We start from the raw sequence: 19,761 nt of genomic DNA, 5'->3' as shown, positions 1-19,761 counted from the left end.
CGTGTTCTCCACTGTCAAAAATACTGTATATAGACAAATCCCAACTCAGGACGCACATTGTACACAAATTTTTTTGTTTTCCCGTATCTTTTGTATTGGCATTCAAGATTATCTACTTCTTCGAGATTCTCTTACATATAGAAGATTCAGATGCAATTAAATTTATGAGAAAGTTCTAGACTTATAATGAACAAATTACAATATGAAATATTCGTCGATAGACAACACAACATAAAACTTGAAAACTTGTATGATTAAAAACAGAAAATGGCACTCATTTGGAGCTTTATCTATTAGATTTTGTACATTCATAAAATATTATGAGTTCAGTATCAGCTAAAAGGTACAACCTTCGAGTGCTAAAATAAAAAAATCAATAATCATGAACTTCAAATATTATCATGAAAAAATCTTATATTTATACATACAAATTCACATAACGGACCGGAGATTTCTACCCAATATATTGTATTATATTCTAACCAATTTTAAATATGTCTACAATTCAGACATTCCTATATTTATATCTTTTAACTATAATTAGAACTCATTGTTATTTTATACTTTTTTTATCATTTACGACTTCTCATTCGATTTTTCCGAATTGATATAATCTTTTACATTGATAAGACACATTGGTACGACAAATATCCAAATTAGGAGATTAAATATATATTAAACTTAATAATGTGTTTTAAGGATCAATGACGGCCAATTACTAGCTTCCAGTTTATTGATTTAATGGTGTCTTGTAACTCAGTTACTGTCCAATTTGGTCTGCTCAAAATCGGTTGATTGCTCGTAGTGCATAGGCATGTTTAAACCACCATATCAATGTCCACTGTCGAGCGCCTCTATAGGCATAAAGTATAGAAGCCATTTGCTACAAATTTCAAGTTTCGCCTCTTTTTAGACTTCTATGAAGTTCCGATTCAAGTTCAGCGACTATTACATGAAAAAATAGAACGCATCAAGGTACTCATCAAACTCGATTGCCACTCTTGTTACATACTTCCTAGAAGCATGTGATCGAAAGGGACTTAGTTTATCATGTAATCTATTATCGAAGGCTCGCAAATTTATTCTCGAAGGAATCAAACTCTAGCTCAAGAAACCAACAGAAAATCCATTTTTCAATCATGCATTCAGGCGGTATTTTTCTCACTTTTAGTTGAGAAGACAAAGTTGAGATATCATCGATCCATCATGGTTCAAGAATTTTTTATGATTTTGATTTAAATTACAAATTTATAACTTTAGAGTTCAAAATATTAATATAAGTTATGTGAACATGAATTTGAGTCACTAACAACATAGTTAAAAAAGATGTTATTTGCTTGCTTGCAGAGAATCATTAGTATTTTCGTATAAATTGTCATAAATAGAAATTATGTACATTGTTTTTTCGGTGCATAGACAATAAGATTGCAGGTCTATATGATGGTTTTGTCATCAGAAAAAATTACTGATATGTAGCAGAAATTGCAAGAATTAATGGGACTAGAGGGACAATTGAATCTCTTGCCATGATCAAATAAATAATATCAGGGGGTGAATGTGAACTTTGTGGTTAATTGGGAATAAATGAGAATACGAAGGGTTGATTAAAATTTAATTGCTGAAAATGCTTTGACATTATCTAGTTTTTCAGAGCGTTACCTTGTATTTACCTAAATTCGTTTTCAGCCATATAAAATGCGGTGAAGATTTTCCCCACATCCAAAACAGCACAAATCAAAACCTAATTATCACATTTTCTTTACCGCAATCAAAATCGACAATTTAAAAAAGAAAAATAAAACTCGTTGATGTCGTATATCATGATTTTTGCTTTCTGAATTGAGCTGTATAGATCATCATCTTGATCGAAGGCGAAGAAACTTGGACCCAAACTCTTCGATCGGAGTCTGGAGACTTTTTTGTTGTAATTTTCGCTTGGCAATTCAACATTTCGTTGTAAATAAATCAAATAAAGGATTTACAGGTTAGAATTGAAGTTTTGATTTTTATGCCATCCTTTTTTATGTTAAGTCCATATAGTTGCGATTTCTGTGTCGTTGATTTGTTAGGTTATGCTGTGTTCGTCAATTTTGTTGCTTTTCAGTACCTAGGGTTCCATTAGTGAGTGCAGAGTACTCCTTTTCATTTTTCCCTTGATCTCTCTTCCATTTTGCCAACTTCCGAGTCTTTAAATTTTTATTTGGTTACAAAGATCTTTACTTTTCATACCGAACATAAATTTCCTTCTGTGATTCCTTTTATAGTTTTATTTTGTCGTTCGTGGTTTTCTTGGGATTCTCTTGTTTAGATTATGAATTGTTAATGTCACAAAACAGCAGGATTATTCCTATAATTTCTTATCCGTATAGCTTCTTTTCTTTCAACAATCCTTTAGTGGCTCGTGTGTTGTTGGGCAGGTCGTCCTTCGTAGTTCAAAAATTTATCATCTCCATTTATGAGAAAGTCTTAGTTTTCTTTTAAATCTGAGGGGTTTCCTTCCACAATTGAGTAATTCTATCCATTGTAAAATGTTATGATTCCATGATGTAAAGTTGATTAGCTATCAAAGTTGCATACTCAGAGATGTCCTTTCAAGAGGAAGAGATAGATTACGCAGCTGGTGACGATGAAATGGGTGAAGTAGAAGAAGATATGTATTTTGCTGGTCGATTAATTGGAGATTCGGAGTCAGAGGAGGAAGAGGAGGATGAATATGACAATTTGGTCAGTTCAATATGCCTCCAAATCATTCACGCACACTAATATGTTGTTGATTTAAAAGTTCTCCTTTCATCATTTGCCATGGAATATGGATGATACAAACTAACTGAGATGTGGAATCAGGACAACAAGATTACAGATACTTCTGCTGCTGAGGCACGGAAGGGAAAGGACATCCAAGGCATTCCATGGGAGAGGCTAAGCATATCCCGGGAGAAGTATAGGCAGACTAGACTAGAACAGTATAAGAATTACGAAAATATACCCCAATCTGGAGAGGGATCAGAAAAGGTAAGTGTCAGTTTTAAATGGTCGCAGTGATGTGGTGACAAGTTCTGTAACTCTTATTGGTGCATAAAGTGTGTACATCTTGCTTTTGATTTAACAGGAATGCAAATTAACAAGAAAAGGTGGAGTGTATTATGAGTTCTGGCAGAACACGAGATCTGTCAAATCGACTATTCTTCATTTTCAGGTTAGATGATATTTTCTGCTCTGGGCTTTTCTCCTGTTTCCTGCTGATGACTATCGATTGAAGCTTTTGATCTGTGAATAGAATCTCCTACATTGTACTTTCACTTTGCATTAATGCACCGAAATAGATAATATGAACGCCTAAAGCAAGATGAAAATAAAAATGCTTCTTTTATTGATCTAGATGGGAACTAATGGATTCTTGTTGGAGCAAGGTGAGTTGAAGTCATAAATTGATTATGCTGCTAATTTTTGGGTGATGTGATTAATGATGAATTTGTTTTATATGGTATGATATTGGAAGTGTTTGAGAAAAAAAATATGATCTAATCAAGTTGGAATTACCCTCTAAGATTAATTTTAGTATGTTACTGAAAACTATGGTCCATAACCATACCATGCCAATTATCCTTGGAGTTTTGCGTCTTCTGGTTCCTTGTTGACTGCTTCATAGTCGATGTGGAGTAAACTTGTAAAATTCGATGAGTCTTGTCTGCCTTTGCAGTTGAGGAACCTGGTTTGGTCAACCTCGAAGCATGATGTTTACCTCATGTCGCATTACTCAATCATTCATTGGTCGTCATTGAGTTCCAAAAAGACTGAAGTTCTTAATGTTTCTGGTCATGTGGCTCCTTGTGAGGTGTGTATATCTGATTGGGTTAATTTGTTTTCACTTATATTTTATTTTTCTTTTCATGGGTTTCATGACAGCTAAACCAATTATCTCTCTTTTAGAAACATCCTGGAAGTTTGCTGGAAGGATTTACTCATACACAAGTAAGCACCCTTGCAGTCCGTGACAATTTGTTGATTGCTGGGGGATTCCAAGGGGAGCTTATTTGCAAGGTAATATTCTCCTTATTCATCGATGTAAGATTTGACTTAGTAGTGTTTTTCTGATGATATATGGTGTATCACTGCAAATAGTGTTGCCGTAGATCAATTTTATCATGCGCCTATCGGCATAATATAATTGATATGAACAAGCGACTATGTTTGGAATGCCAATTGTTGCTTCTGGATAGCTGGATATTATATTGAAACTGTGAGTGACTATTTTGTAATTGTTGTAGTATCTTGATCGGCCTGGGGTTAGCTTTTGCATGAGGACAACTTACGACGATAATGCTATCACAAATGCAATTGATATCTATGGCAGTCCAAGGTGACATTTTTCATATTTTAATATCAAACAAATTCTCTTGGGTAATGTACTGCGGCACTGGCAGTTCTTACTATCTCTATGTCATACTAATGGGTTTAAATCATTATCAGTGGTTCTGTTCATTTCACTGCTTCCAATAACGACTGTGGTGTGCGAGATTTCGATATGGAGAGATTTCAGCTTGTTAAGCATTTCTCTTATCCGTGGCCTGTAAATGTAAGTTTTGATTGTGTGCAAATGCGTATAAAGTCGAAAACATTCCCCCTTTTTTAATTCCGATGTGGCCACGAGAGTTTACTTTTGTTGCTTAAGCTGATCTGCTTCTGCAATGTGAGCTGGCATAATAGTCACCTCTGTGAGTGTACAATTCATGTCATCTTGCATAGCCTAGGGCTCCTAGCCATGTGGTTACTCCTGCATCCTTGCTAGAGGAAGCTAGATATGAGAGGGGTATGACCTGGTGCGAGATTATTGAAATCATCCATTCTTTACATGTGTTGTGATAACTTATCTTGAACTGCGTGTATTCGTAATCGTGGAGTTAAAATTATTTATTATATTTGTGAGTTTTGGATGTTCACTCGACATGTTTTACTGAGCTTGAATCATATATTTCTGCTTGAAGTTCAGTTTGCTCTGCCATGGTAGCCTAGGCAACAATTAATTATTAATGATAAAGTTGCAAGTTACTCACTTGAAGATACAAGTGAAGCATTGAGTTTTCTCTATCTTCAGTAGTCTAGATGGCTGTGCATTAACTGTGCAGACCTTGCCTAATTTCTTGATGGTAATAAATGGTAAATCTATGAGTTTTTTTGTTGGATATAGTTGATTGGCTAGTTTTTACTTATTTTTTCTTTCTTGATGTGTGGGTGGATTCCTCTCTCTACTAGATATGTGAAATGGTAGTTCTTTGTTGGTTTATTTGCAGCATACTTCTCTAAGTCCAGATGGAAAAATAATTGCTATTGTTGGGGACAATCCTGATGGCATGCTGGTGGATTCACAAACTGGAAAGGTTAGTATTTTCCTTCTGAAAGTTGCATCGGTCGGGTAAAACAAATATTGAGAAGGTCCTACGTGGAATTCTGGTCTAAGTTGCTGTTGACTTAGAAAGTATTGTTGGTAAATTATTATTATTTTTTTTTTTGCTTTTTTGGGGGAGCTATATTGACTCCTCTTGTTTGTAGGCTATTGCGCACATGCGAGGGCACTTGGATTTCTCTTTTGCATCTGCGTGGCATCCCAATGGGTACACCTTTGCCACGGGGAACCAGGACAAGACTTGTCGTGTATGGGATGCGCGGATGCTGTCTAAATCTATTGCTGTACTCAAGGGAAATCTTGGTGCTATTCGTTCCATCCGTTTCACATCTGACGGGCAGTTTATGGTGATGGCTGAACCAGCTGATTTTGTTCATGTGTATGACGTCAAGAATGGATATGATAAAGAGCAGGAGATTGATTTTTTTGGTGAGATCTCTGGAGTCTCATTTAGTCCTGATACAGATTGCCTATTCATTGGGGTGTGGGATCGTACCTATGGCAGCCTCCTTCAGTACAACCGTTGCAGAAACTATTCATATCTCGATGCGTTATTATGAATAAATTGGTTTTCTTTTGTGAGTTGGTGCATGCCGTGTTGGTGAAAAGGCAGGCGGCATAACTTGTTGAATTCTGCAAGACAAGGGTTAGAAGCCCTCTTTCTTAGTCTGCTCCTCTGTCCGTCCAACAGGAGATGCTCTCAAATAATGCCTCTACTTGTGCTAGAGAAGTGAGTGTAACAGGGCCATGAAGCAATTTGATTCGGCATTACATGAAATCCTTTTCTCAGTTCCTCTGGAAAACGGTACAATATGTTGTGTATATGGCAAATTCAAATGTGCTTCTAACTTTTCTGAATTATTAGCGAGAGGATACTACCTACCCGATGTTAGTGTTCATTGTTTATATCCATTACCTTCGATTCTGCGAAAGCCAATTGTTTGATATGTTCTTTTGTTTTGGAAATAAGAGGTACGCATCAACTCCTATAAATATAATATATTGTTTTAAAACTCGGGCTAGGTAGCCGCCTACGCACGGCCACATTGAAAAGGTGCTAGGCGGCCTACCTAAGCAACAAGGGTGCTAAGGCAGTCTAGGCGTTTAGAGTTTTTTTGGGAATTTTTTTTGGGCTTTTAATTTTTGACAAATTTAAAAAACGATTTGTTGGTTTGCGTTTATCTTACCACATGACTTTTATCTTTTTTGTCTGCTTATTCTTGCACACATAAGAAAATCGAACCAAACTCTAAAGTTAAATTTTTTATTTTGATTTCTCTTGCATTGTTTATTATCTTGACTTATCTTAAGTAGAAGAAGCAAGAGGAATGCACTAAATGTCAATTGGCTTTTAACAAAGTTTGAGTTGAAATTTATTCTAAGAACCATTATAAGTTTTTGCCTAACGACGTGCCACTTTTATTACAAAATGATTTTAAAATATGAACTAAGAAGCATCATATATTTTATAGATATTAAAATATATTACAGATTATTTGTAAAGATTATTTGTAAAAAAGCTTCTTATATTTTATAGATATTAAAATATATTACAGATTATTTGTAAAGATTATTTGTAAAAATATTTTTTTAACGTAAAATTATTATGTGATTGCAATTTTGCAATACTTTTCTCAAATTATTTTTTAATGAATTATTTTTTAATTATGGTTTTGCTACTTGTACCTCTCATTACGTGGTAGAAAATCTTGTACCATATATGAATGTAACTCGCTTTAATTTTTAAATATAACTAATAAAATTTGTGGGTTTTTCAACTATATTTTTCATTTTTTCATACTATTATAAACATGTTATATTAATTTTTTTTATAAATTTTATATATTTAATTTAAGTTATTTTTACTAATTAGTATCTATAAATTTATGAAACTCTTGATATTTTATATAGCTGATAAAAATTACGAAAAATTTAAAACTTCTAATAATTTTTTTAATATTTCATATATAACTAATAAATTTTAGTGAACTCTTCAACTTTAATATATATTTCCAACTTTCTTATATTATTACAAGTATATTAGATTATTATAAAATAATTTTTTTAGGAACTTAAGAATTTTTTATGTATTTAAATTAAAATTTTAAATTAATATCAAAGAATTTATGAAGTTCTTGATATTTTTATGTATATGATAAAAAATGCTAAATTTTTGACAAATTCCAATAAATTGATTTAAGTAATAATTAAATAAATAGTTACTCTATAATTTAGTGATTTCACTTATGATTCATTATATATTATGATAATATTTTAGATAATAATGTTTTTAAAAAAAGTTTCTATTATTATATATTTTGTTATCAATTTTTAATTGTGTTGTAAACATAATACAAAGTATGATTATATTAGCATAATTCTATTACGAAATCATCATATATAATATATTGATTTGTTATCTTGTTTGTTTTTTCAATCTATTAATTAATTTCTAATTGTATATGATGAAATTACATACATAAAAAATATTTTTTTCTCTTTTCTACAAATTAATTAATTTATCATTATATATTATGAATTTATATATACAAGAACTATTTTTCACATTTCAAAATAACAAAATTGTTATTTGATATTACTCACTTATTAAATTAAGTGAGTTATGTTTACCAATTCATTGTGCATTATTACTATGATTGCAACTTAATGAAGCATATGTGAGGACATGAGTGATCACCCTAACAATTAATATTTGTGTTTAAATTATTATTAGTAATTAAAACTACTTTGTGTTCGATGAGATTATTTGATTAGTGAGAATAAATTTGATTTAGAAAAATGATTTCTAGAATGTAAAATAACAACTATATCATATTTGTTAGGTGCAATAATTGTTTATATAAGATATAACAATCGAAATGTGACGTTTGAGTTGTTTTAAGATTTTAAAAGATTTTATTTAATGTTACATCGTTACCTAGGTTATAACTTTTGGTAAAACGACAAATACATGCATGATCCTACAATTGGTATTTATAAGAGTCAAATGCATGAGATCGATTATCATATATTACAATTAGTGTAATTATTGATATTGTTGGAGTGCAATAATTGTCTTTGTTGAATACATAGATCAAATTATGACGATTGAGCTACTATATCATTTAAAATATTTGAGTTGATGTGTAATATCTATTCTAAAAAAAGAAAAAGTTAAAACAAAATTTGCAAGGAGTTAAAAAACTTAGAAAAACAAAATTGATATTTAACAAGTTTAGGGGTTTTATTTTAACATTATTATGATAATTTAGTTAATTAAAAGAATTTTATTTGACCATCACTATATGCACTCCATTTATGACCACGTGCATCACACGTGCTCATTCCTAATTATATATATATATATATATATATATATATATATATATATATATATATATATATATAAAAGTTTTGATATGCTACTGTCTCTACGGATGCCCTACTCGCCAAAATGTGTAAATTCTGTTAACGTTAATATTAATAAGGTAGTGCATACTCACATGGCATGTCGTAGCAATTAATTACACTATAAATCAACATTATTAATTTATAAAATCTAACACATAAATTTTGTATAGATAATATAAACATACCAACCAAGACTGACATAATCCCCATCAGATAAGCCAGACCCTGAAAAATCAAGAGTGAATACAGTAATACTCGAAGGCAGAAGAACCACAGCTGCCTCATTCCCATCCGCTCGACACCCACTGCATGAGAAAAATAAACAAATAAGATTCACAAGCTCACACACCTAGCCTCAATAATTGATAATTTTACACGATGGTGTTTTTCTTTGAAAAAAATGTACTACCTTAAACATATGAAAGCTTATACTTAGAAAAGTACTGTATACATATAAAATTCTATATATTCTGAGATTCAATCCAGGCAATCTGCTTTTCCCAACATCAATTGCCACTTTTATAAAAAAAAAAAAAAAGACATCGTTTTTTCGGCCAGTTCTGCAGAGAACCAACTAGATGGTAAACCAGAAACAATACTACACTAGAAAGGTAGAATCCACGATCTACATTCCAACTAAACACGCTGAATATAACTAACTGCAAACATACATCAAAGATGGACAAAATCAGATACCGCTTTAAACATCTCAATAGTAAAACATGTTATGATACTTCTGTTTTCCTCACGGTGTTCCTACAGACGCCACCCAGACTATATGACTATATGAGGTAATACATTTAGTGCATTCCATGGTATGCAGCAGCAACTATGTTCTAACATGGTAATTTAGAACTTAGAAGCCAATTGAATACCTGTTTCCATGGCAGTAGATAACACAGGGAAGGGGAACATCCTCAGGAACCTGTGAAGGGACATAATGACTACACCTCAAGCTATGGCCTCTTTCATTCATAAGCTGCAAAATCAAGCAGTCCGTATTTTTTAACTCTTTAATACATTCAGAACTTCATGGTTGAAAATGGAAACAAGCATCTTATATTCCTATTAATTAATTGAAAAATATATGTTTCTGTTGACTGATGGCCATACTTGCCTCCAGGTCTTCTCTTATGTACTTTTCTTCCTCCGAGAGTAAAATCCTTTTCCCATATATACTGATCTGGGTTATATTCAGCCCTGTTTTAAAAGCAGGAGGTTAGACTACAGGTAAAAACATTAATGCAAAGAAAGAGCTTAGATGTGCGGGCAAATGCTACAAGGTATCACAATGAGTCATAATTTGCAAAATTGTAAAGGTATCATAGAGAAAAAAGTGAATAGATTATTTGAGGTTTAGAAGCTATCACGTAAAATAACTATTTTAAGGGACCAGAAGATAGTGTATATATAAGCAGCAACATCTAGAACGCAAGAAGCTCTACCAAGAATCACTTGGTTCGTAAAATTGCAAATTTTTGTTCCTCCACTTCCTGTACTTTGATCAGTAAATAAAAGAACAATTTATATCCAAATTGGGTAGTTGATGTTACCAACCAATTTACATCTTCGCTTGACCATAGAAAAGGAGGCAGCTTACCAAGGGGGTGATGAATGTGAACAAGACACTGATTCGAGAAATGAGTTGGTCTAAATTTTCAATCACTTACAAGATAATTTATATACGGTCCAATTTTATAGCACAATAAATATCACAGATTTTACTAAAAAGACAAGCAAGTTCAAAAACCAACATCCTGAGAGTAAACAAGAAAATTGAACAAGAGAGACGAATAAATGTACCTAGGCGGCCGAATAACAAAATTAATGAACTGCTCGATCATCTTGAATGGAAAACTAACTAAGCAGCCACTCCCAAAAGGATTGAATTAATTTATTTCCCAATTGCAAATGTGGAGGCTGACTTCTGTATCTTTATTCGTTAAATATAACTAGGAGAAGAAAATCCAACTCAAGTTTAAGGAACTAAGCTCAAAATCATAAAAGGTAACATCCTAACTATAAGAACTTAGTCAACACTATCTCGACTATCATTTTCAAAAAACAAACAATAACAGCAGCGACACCTCCCCGAAGATCAACTTCATTGAGCAAAGGCTGAATCTTGGAGTAAAGACACGAAATTTATGGTTCAAATGGCTAAAATTTCCAACCTTTTCAATATTTTCCTTCTATAACATCGATACTCGACAACTGTAGCTCTTCTCACATCTGGATTAAATGGGGTAAAAAAAGGAAAACATATTGTCTCAAAAGCCCATGTGAAAACCCAAACATAACCTAGAAAAAGAATCTAAAATTAGTTTAATCGAGACAGATCTCCAAACCCAATTTTCCAAAGTTCTTGAATCAAGAAAAGAAAAGAAAGAAGGTAAGATGAAGATTGAAAGGAAGAAGTACAGAAGGCAAACAAATTGGTTCGATCCAAAGAAGCAGAGCTCAAAACCACGAAAATAACCCCTAAATTAGCTAAAACTAGCTCCGCGGAGGAATAAAACAAATAGATACAGACAAATATCAACCGATAAAAATTAAAAATAACAATAAAAAAGAACAAGATATTCCAGCGAGCGAAAGGAGGACCTGTGGTGAAATTGAAGGAAAAGGAAGAATCAAGTAAACAGAGGAGAAACACCGAATTGAAATAAAGTAAGGCCGAAGCTGAGGCCTCAAGGTGCTGCTCCTGCAGCCATGACAACTGCCTCCACTATACAAAAAAAATGACAATTACACAAATACGAATATAAATAAAAATATTTAATGGATTAAATGAAGATGCTCGATAGAAATTTGTTTTTGAAAATTTTTTGAAAAAAAGAAAAGAAAATTTGACATACGATTGTCCATTCAGGCACGTGTTCTCCACTGTCAAAAATACTGTATATAGACAAATCTCAACTCAAGACGCACATTGTACACAAGCCTTTTTGTTTCCCAGTATATTTTGCATTGGCATATAGGATTATCACTTCTTCGAGATTCTCTTACATTTAGAAGATTCAAATGCAATTAAATTTATGAAAAAGTTCTAAACTTATAGTGAACAGATTACAATATGAAATATTTGTCGATAGATCGAAAACAACTCAACATAAAACTTGAAAACTTGTCGGATTAAAAACAAAAAATGATATTCATGTGGAGCTTTATCTATGATGTTTTGAACCTTCATAAAATATTATGAGATCAGTGTCAGCTAAAAAGCATAACCTACAAGTGCTAAAATAAAAAATCAATAATCATGAACTTCAAATATTGTCATGAAAAAATCTTATATTTATACATACAAATTCACCTAACGGAACGAGATTTCTACCCAAGATATTGTATTATCTTTTAACCAATTTAAATATGTCTACATTTAATTCAGAGACTCATATAATTATATCTTTCAACTATAATTAGAACTCATTGTTGTTGTATATTTTTTATCATTTACAACTTATCATTTGATTTTCCCGAAGCGGGAAAATCTTGATATAATCTTTTATATTGAGAAGACACATTAGTACAACAAATATCCAAATTAGGAGATTAAATATACTTAATAATGTGTTTTAAGGATCAATGACGGTGAATTACTTGCTTCCAGTTTATTGATTTAATGATGTCTTGTAACTCAGTAACTGTCCAGTTTGGTCGGTTCAAAATCGGTTGATTGCTCGTAGTGCATAGGCATTTTTAAACCACCATATCAATGTCTATCGTCGAGGGCCTCTATAGGCATAAAGTATAGAAGCCATTTGCTACAAATTTCAAGTTTCGCCTCTTTTTAGACTTTTATGAAGTTTCGATTCAAGTTCAGCGACCATTACATGAAAAAATAGAACGTATCAAGGTACTCATCAAACTCGATTGCCACTCTTGTTACATACTTCCTAGAAGCATGTGATCGAAAGGGACTTACTTGATCATGTAATCTAGTATCGAAGGTTCGCAAATTTATTCTTGAATGGACCAAACTCTAGCTCAAAAAACCAACAGAAAATTCATTTTTCAACCATGCATTCAGGCGGTCTTTTTCTCACTTTTGGTTGAGATAACATCATCGATCCATCATGGTTCAAGAATTTTTTATGATTTTGATTCAAACTACCAATTTATAACTTTAGAGTTCAAAATATTAATATAATTTGTGTGGACATGAATTTGAGTCAATAACAATAGAGTTAAAAAAGATGTGTTATTTACTTGCTTGTAGAGGAATCCTTTCTGAATAGAAAGATTAGTGTCTTCGTATAAATTGTCATATCTCAATCTCTTGTTGTCTGAAGAAATTTATTTAAAATGCTAATAATAGAAATTATGTACATTGATTTTCCTGTGAATGACAATAAGATTGCAGGTAGACATGTCATAACGGGCTGGCAGGGCGGGCCAGCCCGTCATTTTCACGGGCCTCTAAATGGCCACCCAGCCCAACCCACCTTGGGCCGCGGGCTAGGCGGGCCGACCCGCTTATTTTTAACCCGCTTACTTTTTAAGAAAAAAATACTAAACAATATCATAGTAAACATAGAAGAAAAATATATTTCAGTCAAATAGTTTCATAAATACTTAAAAACATTGAAATAAAAAATTAAGAAAGCATCAATATAATCCATAAAAAGTAAAGTGCTTAAACAAAAAATGAAGATTGAGACATGGAAGAGAACATAAAGTCGAGAAAAGAGACGGTTGTAAATTTTAGAAAATACTATGTTCAACAATACACATAATTATCAAACCTCCGTCGGATCCACAAAATTTCACTACAACTCGTCGGACTTCAAACGAAACCACTCTTGGGTTCATAAATAACTGTTATGCTTAAAAATTATTTTAAGATTCATTAATAAAATTTACAGAAATTTATTCTCTTTAAGATTCATGAATAAAATTTACAGAGATTAAAATTTTATATACATTGTTTTTTCGGTGCATCACAATAAGATTGCAGGTCTATATGCTGGTTTTGTCATCAGAAAATTACTGATATGTAGCAGAAATTGCAAGAATTAATGGGGACTAAAGGGACAATTGAATCTCTTGCCATGATCAAATAAATCATATCAGGGGGTGACTGTGAACTTTGTGGTTAATTGGAAATAAATGAGAATACGAGGGGCTGATTAAAATTTAATTGCTGAAAATGCTTTGACATTATCTAGTTTTTCCGAACATTACCTTGTATTTATACCTAAATTCGTTTTTTAGCCATATAAAATGCGGTGAAGATTTTCCCCACATCCAAAACAGCACAAATCAAAACCTAATTATCACATTTTCTTTACCGCAATCAAAATCGACAATTAAAAAAGAAAAATAAAACTCGTTGCTGTCGTATATCATGATTTTGGCTTTCTGAATTGCGCTGTATAGATCATCATCTTGATCGAAGGCGAAGAAACTTGGACCCAAGCTCTTCGATCGGAGTCTGGAGACTCTTTTGTTGTAATTTTCGCTTGGCAATTCAACATTTCGTTGTAAATAAATCAAATAAAGGATTTACAGGTTAGAATTGAAGTTTTGATTTTTATGCCATCCTTTTTTATGTTATAGTTGCGATTTCTGTGTTGTTGATTTGTTAGGTTATGCTGTGTTCGTCAATTTTGTTGCTTTTCAGTACCTAGGGTTCCATTAGTGAGTGCAGAGTACTCCTTTGCATTTTTCCCTTCATCTCTCTTCCATTTTGCTAACTTCCAAGTCTTTAAATTTTTATTTGGTTACAAAGATCTTTACTTTTCGTACCGAACATAAATTTCCTTCTGTGATTCCTTTTGTAGTTTTATTTTGTTGTTTGTGGTTTCCTTGTGATTCTCTTGTTTAGATTATGAATTGTTAATGTCGCAAAACATCAGGATTAATCATAGAATTTCTTATCCGTATAGCTTCTTTTCTTTCAAAAATCCTTTAGTGGCTCGTGTGTTGTTGGGCAGGGCGTCCTTCGTACTTCCAAAATTTATCATCTCCATTTATGAGAAAGTCTTAGTTTCTTTTAAATCTGTGGGGTTTCCTTCCACATTTGAGTAATTCTATCCATTGTAAAATGTTATGATTGCATGATGTGAAGTTGATTAGCTATCAAAGTTGCATACTCAGAGATGTCCTTTCAAGAGGAAGAGATAGATTACGCAGCTGGTGACGATGAAATGGGTGAAGTAGAAGAAGATATGTATTTTGCTGGTCGATTAATTGGAGATTCGGAGTCAGAGGAGGAAGAGGAGGATGAATATGACAATTTGGTCAGTTCAATATGCCTCCAAATCATTCACGCACACTAATATGTTGTTGATTTAAAAGTTCTCCCTTCATCATTTGCCATGGAATATGGTTGATACAAACTAACTGAGATGTGGAATCAGGACAACAAGATTACAGATACTTCTTCTGCTGAGGCACGGAAGGGAAAGGACATCCAAGGCATTCCATGGGAGAGGCTAAGCATATCCCGGGAGAAGTATAGGCAGACTAGACTAGAACAGTATAAGAATTACGAAAATATACCCCAATCTGGAGAGGGATCAGAAAAGGTAAGTGTCAGTGTTAAATGGTCGCAGTGATGTGGTGACTAGTTCTGTAACTCTTATTGGTGCATAAAGTGTGTACATCTTGCTTTTGATTTAACAGGAATGCAAATTAACAAGAAAAGGTGGAGTATATTATGAGTTCTGGCAGAACACGAGATCTGTCAAATCGACTATTCTTCATTTTCAGGTTAGATGATATTTTCTGCTCTGGGCTTTTCTCCCGTTTCCTGCTGATGACTACCGATTGAAGCTTTTGATCTGTGAATAGAATCTCCTACATTGTCTTTCATGCACCAAAATAGATATTCTGAACGCCTGAAGCAAGATGAAAATAAAAATGCTTCTTTTATTGATCTAGATGGGAACTAATGGATTTCTTGTTGGAGCTAGGTGAGTTGAAGTCATAAATTGATTATGCTGCTAATTTTTGGGTGATGTGATTAATCATTAATGATGAATTTGTTTTTATATGGTATGATATTGGAAGTGTTTGAGAAAAAAAATATGATCTAATCAAGTTGGAATGACCCTCTAAGATTAATGTTAGTATGTTACTGAAAACCATGGTCCATAACCACCGCCAATTATCCTTGGAGTTTTGCGTCTTCTGGTTGCTTGTTGACTGCTTCATAGTCGATGTGGAGAAAACTTGTAAAATTCGATGAGTCTTGTCTGCCTTTGCAGTTGAGGAACCTGGTTTGGTCAACCTCGAAGCATGATGTTTACCTCATGTCGCATTACTCAATCATTCATTGGTCGTCATTGAGTTCCAAAAAGACTGAAGTTCTTAATGTTTCGGGTCATGTGGCTCCTTGTGAGGTGTGTATATCTGATTGGGTTAATTTGTTTTCACTTATATTTTATTTTTCTTTTCATGGGTTTTATGACAGCTAAACCAATTATCTCTCTTTTAGAAACATCCTGGAAGTTTGCTGGAAGGATTTACTCATACACAAGTAAGCACCCTTGCAGTCCGCGACAATTTGTTGATTGCTGGGGGATTCCAAGGGGAGCTTATTTGCAAGGTAATATTCTCCTTATTCATCGATGTAAGATTTGACTTAGTATGTGTTTTTTCTGGTAATATATGGTGTATCACTGCAAATAGTGTTGCCGTAGATCAATTTTATCATGCGCCTATCGGCATAATATAATTGATATGAACAAGCAACTATGTTTGGAATGCCAATTGTTGCTTCTTGATAGCTGGATATTATATTGAAACTGTGACTGACTATTTTGTAATTGTTGTAGTATCTCGATCGGCCTGGGGTTAGCTTTTGCATGAGGACAACTTACGACGATAATGCTATCACAAATGCAATTGATATCTATGGCAGTCCAAGGTGACATTTTTCATTTTTTAATATCAAACAAATTCTCTTGGGTAATGTACTGCGGCTCTTGCAGTTCTTACTATCTCTATGTCATACTAATGGGTTTAAATCATTATCAGTGGGTCTGTTCATTTCACTGCTTCCAATAACGACTGTGGTGTGCGAGATTTCGATATGGAGAGATTTCAGCTTGTTAAGCATTTCTCTTATCCGTGGCCTGTAAATGTAAGTTTTGATTGTGTGCAAATGCGTATAAAGTAGAAACCATTCCCCCTTTTTTTAATTCCGACGTGGCCACGAGAGTTTACTTTTGTTGCTTAAGCTGATCTGCTTCTGCAATGTGAGCTGGCATAATAGTCACCTCTCTGAGTGTACAATTCATGTCATCTTGCATAGCCTAGGGCTCCCAGCCATGTGTTTACTCCTGCATCCTTGCTAGAGGAAGCTAGATATGAGAGGGGTATGACCTGGTGCGAGATTATTGAAATGATCCATTCTTTACATGTGTTGTGATAACTTATCTTGAACTGTGTGTATTCGTGATCGTGGAGTTAAAAATTATTTATTATATTTGTGAGTTTTGGATGTTCACTCGACATGTTTTGCTGAGCTTGAATCATATATTTCTGCTTGAAGTTCAGTTTGCTCTGCCATGGTACCATAGGCAACAATTAATTATTAATGATAAAGTTTCAAGTTACTCACTTGAGGATACAAGTGAAGCATTGAGTTTTCTCTATCTTCAGTAGTCTAGATGGCTGTGGTGCATTAACTGTGCAGACCTTGCCTAATTTCTTGATGGTAATAAATGGTAAATCGATGAGTTTTTTTGTTGGATATAGTTGATTGGCTAGTTTTTACTTATTTTTTCTTTCTTGATGTGTGGGTGGATTCCTCTCTCTACAAGTTATGTGAAATGGTAGTTCTTTGTTGGTTTATTTGCAGCATACTTCTCTGAGTCCAGATGGAAAAATAATTGCTATTGTTGGGGACAATCCTGATGGCATGCTGGTGGATTCACAAACTGGAAAGGTTAGTATTTTCCTTCTGAACGTTGCATCGGTCGGGTAAAACAACTATTGAGAAGGTCCTACGTGGAATTTCTGGTCTAAGTTGCTGTTGACTTAGAAAGTATTGTTGGTAAATTATTATTATTATTTTTTTTGCTTTTTTGGGGGAGCTATATTGACTCCTCTTGTTTGTAGGCTATTGCGCACATGCGAGGGCACTTGGATTTCTCTTTTGCATCTGCGTGGCATCCCAATGGGTACACCTTTGCCACGGGGAACCAGGACAAGACTTGTCGTGTATGGGATGCGCGGATGCTGTCTAAATCTATTGCTGTACTCAAGGGAAATCTTGGTGCTATTCGTTCCATCCGTTTCACATCTGACGGACAGTTTATGGTGATGGCTGAACCAGCTGATTTTGTTCATGTGTATGACGTCAAGAATGGATATGATAAAGAGCAGGAGATTGATTTTTTTGGTGAGATCTCTGGAGTCTCATTTAGTCCTGATACAGATTGCCTATTCATTGGGGTGTGGGATCGTACCTATGGCAGCCTCCTTCAGTACAACCGTTGCAGAAACTATTCATATCTCGATGCGTTATTATGAATAAATTGGTTTTCTTTTGTGAGTTGGTGCATGCCGTGTTGGTGAAAAGGCAGGCGGCATAACTTGTTGAATTCTGCAAGGCAAGGGTTAGAAGCCCTCTTTCTTAGTCTGCTCCTCTGTCCGTCCAACAGGAGATGCTCTCAAATAATGCCCCTACTTGTGCTAGAGAAGTGAGTGTAACAGGGCCATGAAGCAATTTGATTCGGCATTACATCAAATCCTTTTCTCAGTTCCTCTGGAAAACGGTACAATATGTTGTGTATATGGCAAATTCAAATGTACTTCTAACTTTTCTGAATTATTAGTGAGAGGATACTACCTACCCGATGTTAGCGTTCGTTGTTTATATCCATACCTTCCATACTGCGAAAGTCAATTGTCTGATATGTTCTTTTGTTTTGGAAATAAGAGGTACGCATCAACTATTATAAATATAATATATTTTTTTAAAACTCGGGCTCGGTAGCCGCCTACGCTCGGCCGCACTGAAAAGGTGCTAGGCGGCCAACCTAAGCAGCAAGGACGCCAAGGCGTTCAGAGTTTTTTTGGGAATTTTTTTTGGACATTTAATTTGTGAAATGCTAATTAAACTAGAATATGACATAAAAAAGCATCGCAGGTTTTTTATTTTAATTTTTTTGGGATTGAAAGACCAATTAAAAAAACGATTTGTTGGCATGCGCTTGTCTTATCACATGACTCATATTTTTTGTCAGCTCATTCCTGCACACATAAGAAAATCGAAGAAGACTTGAAAGTTATTTTTTTTTTATTTTGATTTCTCTTGTATTGTCTATTATCTTGACTTGTCGTAGTAGAAGAAGCAAGAGGAATGAACCAAGTGTCAATTGGAATTTAACAAAGTTTGGATTGAAATTTATTCTAAGAACTATTGTAAGTTTTTTGATACCGTGAAATCCGCTTAGCGACACCTAGGGGCTTGTATGATGTCGAACTAGCGTCTAGCGAATTTTAGAACCGTGTCTCCCCCTCCCTCTTCTTCTCTTGTTTTCTTAGTTTACATGTCCTTGTAGCTTTCAAACTTTGGGGTTACACAAGTTCCAGGAGAGTAAACTTTCCCTTCTGCTTGTTTCCACTCTCAGTCTTGTGATGGCAGGGAACTCTATGGCTGAAACATCAAGTGATTTAAGTCCCGTTGCTGCTGCTTTCCTTTTCCAACCAGAATCGTATGTATTTTCTCCCTTCATTGGGTAGAAACTTCCTTTATTCGAATCTGTGAATTCTTCCTTTCAGGAGTCGGTCTTCAGAAAATTCTTCAGCTATAACGTGACTGACATTTTGATCTTCGTCTAATGATTTAAACTGAGTGGGAAGAATTAATATTTTCAGAAGAGACTGTATTTCTTGTATTGGAATTATGAAATATTTCTAGTAAAGCATCATATTGTTCCACAGCTTGAAAGTTTATAGACCCTCTCAGGTTCTTATCTCTCCAATCT

The 19,761-nt window shown here is 33.9% G+C and overlaps 2 protein-coding genes and 1 long non-coding RNA gene across 9 annotated transcripts; 2 read left to right on the top strand and 1 right to left on the bottom strand.

Annotated features, from left to right (window-relative positions):
* The first annotated feature begins 1,724 nt into the window (after positions 1–1,724).
* Positions 1,725–6,351, top strand: LOC140813781 (uncharacterized WD repeat-containing protein C2A9.03-like). Of its 3 annotated transcripts, XM_073172496.1 has the most exons (11): positions 1,725–1,984; positions 2,553–2,724; positions 2,845–3,012; positions 3,110–3,196; positions 3,701–3,835; positions 3,931–4,041; positions 4,269–4,360; positions 4,471–4,576; positions 5,292–5,378; positions 5,551–5,624; positions 5,664–6,351. In XM_073172496.1, exons 2-11 carry the CDS (start codon positions 2,584–2,586, stop codon positions 5,962–5,964), a joined length of 1,302 nt encoding a protein of 433 aa, XP_073028597.1. In that variant the 5' UTR covers positions 1,725–1,984; positions 2,553–2,583; the 3' UTR covers positions 5,965–6,351. The 3 variants fall into 3 exon arrangements, with proteins under 3 accessions (XP_073028597.1, XP_073028596.1, XP_073028595.1); XM_073172495.1 differs by having other exon boundaries at positions 1,728–1,984; positions 2,582–2,724; positions 5,551–6,351; XM_073172494.1 differs by having other exon boundaries at positions 1,728–1,984; positions 5,551–6,351.
* Positions 6,352–8,995: 2,644 nt separating this feature from the next.
* LOC140815001 (uncharacterized) lies at positions 8,996–11,413 on the bottom strand. 2 transcript variants are annotated; one of them, XR_012114233.1, is made up of 4 exons: positions 10,619–11,413; positions 9,929–10,015; positions 9,691–9,794; positions 8,996–9,120 (listed from the first exon to the last, which is right to left on the bottom strand). It is a non-coding gene; the product is annotated as an uncharacterized lncRNA (long non-coding RNA). The 2 variants fall into 2 exon arrangements; XR_012114232.1 differs by having other exon boundaries at positions 9,933–10,015.
* Positions 11,414–14,029: 2,616 nt separating this feature from the next.
* On the top strand, positions 14,030–18,628 carry LOC140813936 (uncharacterized WD repeat-containing protein C2A9.03-like). Of its 4 annotated transcripts, XM_073172760.1 has the most exons (11): positions 14,030–14,329; positions 14,889–15,060; positions 15,181–15,348; positions 15,446–15,532; positions 16,030–16,164; positions 16,260–16,370; positions 16,600–16,691; positions 16,802–16,907; positions 17,628–17,714; positions 17,888–17,961; positions 18,001–18,628. In XM_073172760.1, exons 2-11 carry the CDS (start codon positions 14,920–14,922, stop codon positions 18,299–18,301), a joined length of 1,302 nt encoding a protein of 433 aa, XP_073028861.1. In that variant the 5' UTR covers positions 14,030–14,329; positions 14,889–14,919; the 3' UTR covers positions 18,302–18,628. The 4 variants fall into 4 exon arrangements, with proteins under 4 accessions (XP_073028861.1, XP_073028860.1, XP_073028859.1 ...); XM_073172759.1 differs by having other exon boundaries at positions 14,031–14,329; positions 14,906–15,060; positions 17,888–18,628; XM_073172758.1 differs by having other exon boundaries at positions 14,032–14,329; positions 14,918–15,060; positions 17,888–18,628.
* The last annotated feature ends 1,133 nt before the right edge of the window (positions 18,629–19,761 follow it).

This window comes from Primulina eburnea, chromosome 15 (genome assembly GCF_022965805.1).
Source record: "Primulina eburnea isolate SZY01 chromosome 15, ASM2296580v1, whole genome shotgun sequence".
NCBI lineage: Eukaryota > Viridiplantae > Streptophyta > Magnoliopsida > Lamiales > Gesneriaceae > Primulina > Primulina eburnea.
Note: the sequence above shows the minus strand (reverse complement) of the source record. Positions and strands in the feature narration are given on the sequence as shown.

Excerpts from the sequence above, each read along its gene's own strand:
- LOC140813781 (XM_073172495.1), top strand. The coding sequence starts at position 2,584 with ATGTCCTTTCAAGAGGAAGAGATAGATTACGCAGCTGGTGACGATGAA. Across the intron at positions 2,725-2,844 it reads AGGATGAATATGACAATTTG|GACAACAAGATTACAGATAC; the intron begins GTCAGTTCAATA and ends ATGTGGAATCAG. Across the intron at positions 4,042-4,268 it reads AAGGGGAGCTTATTTGCAAG|TATCTTGATCGGCCTGGGGT; the intron begins GTAATATTCTCC and ends TAATTGTTGTAG.
- LOC140813936 (XM_073172759.1), top strand. The coding sequence starts at position 14,920 with ATGTCCTTTCAAGAGGAAGAGATAGATTACGCAGCTGGTGACGATGAA. Across the intron at positions 16,908-17,627 it reads CTTATCCGTGGCCTGTAAAT|CATACTTCTCTGAGTCCAGA; the intron begins GTAAGTTTTGAT and ends GTTTATTTGCAG. Across the intron at positions 17,715-17,887 it reads TGGATTCACAAACTGGAAAG|GCTATTGCGCACATGCGAGG; the intron begins GTTAGTATTTTC and ends TCTTGTTTGTAG.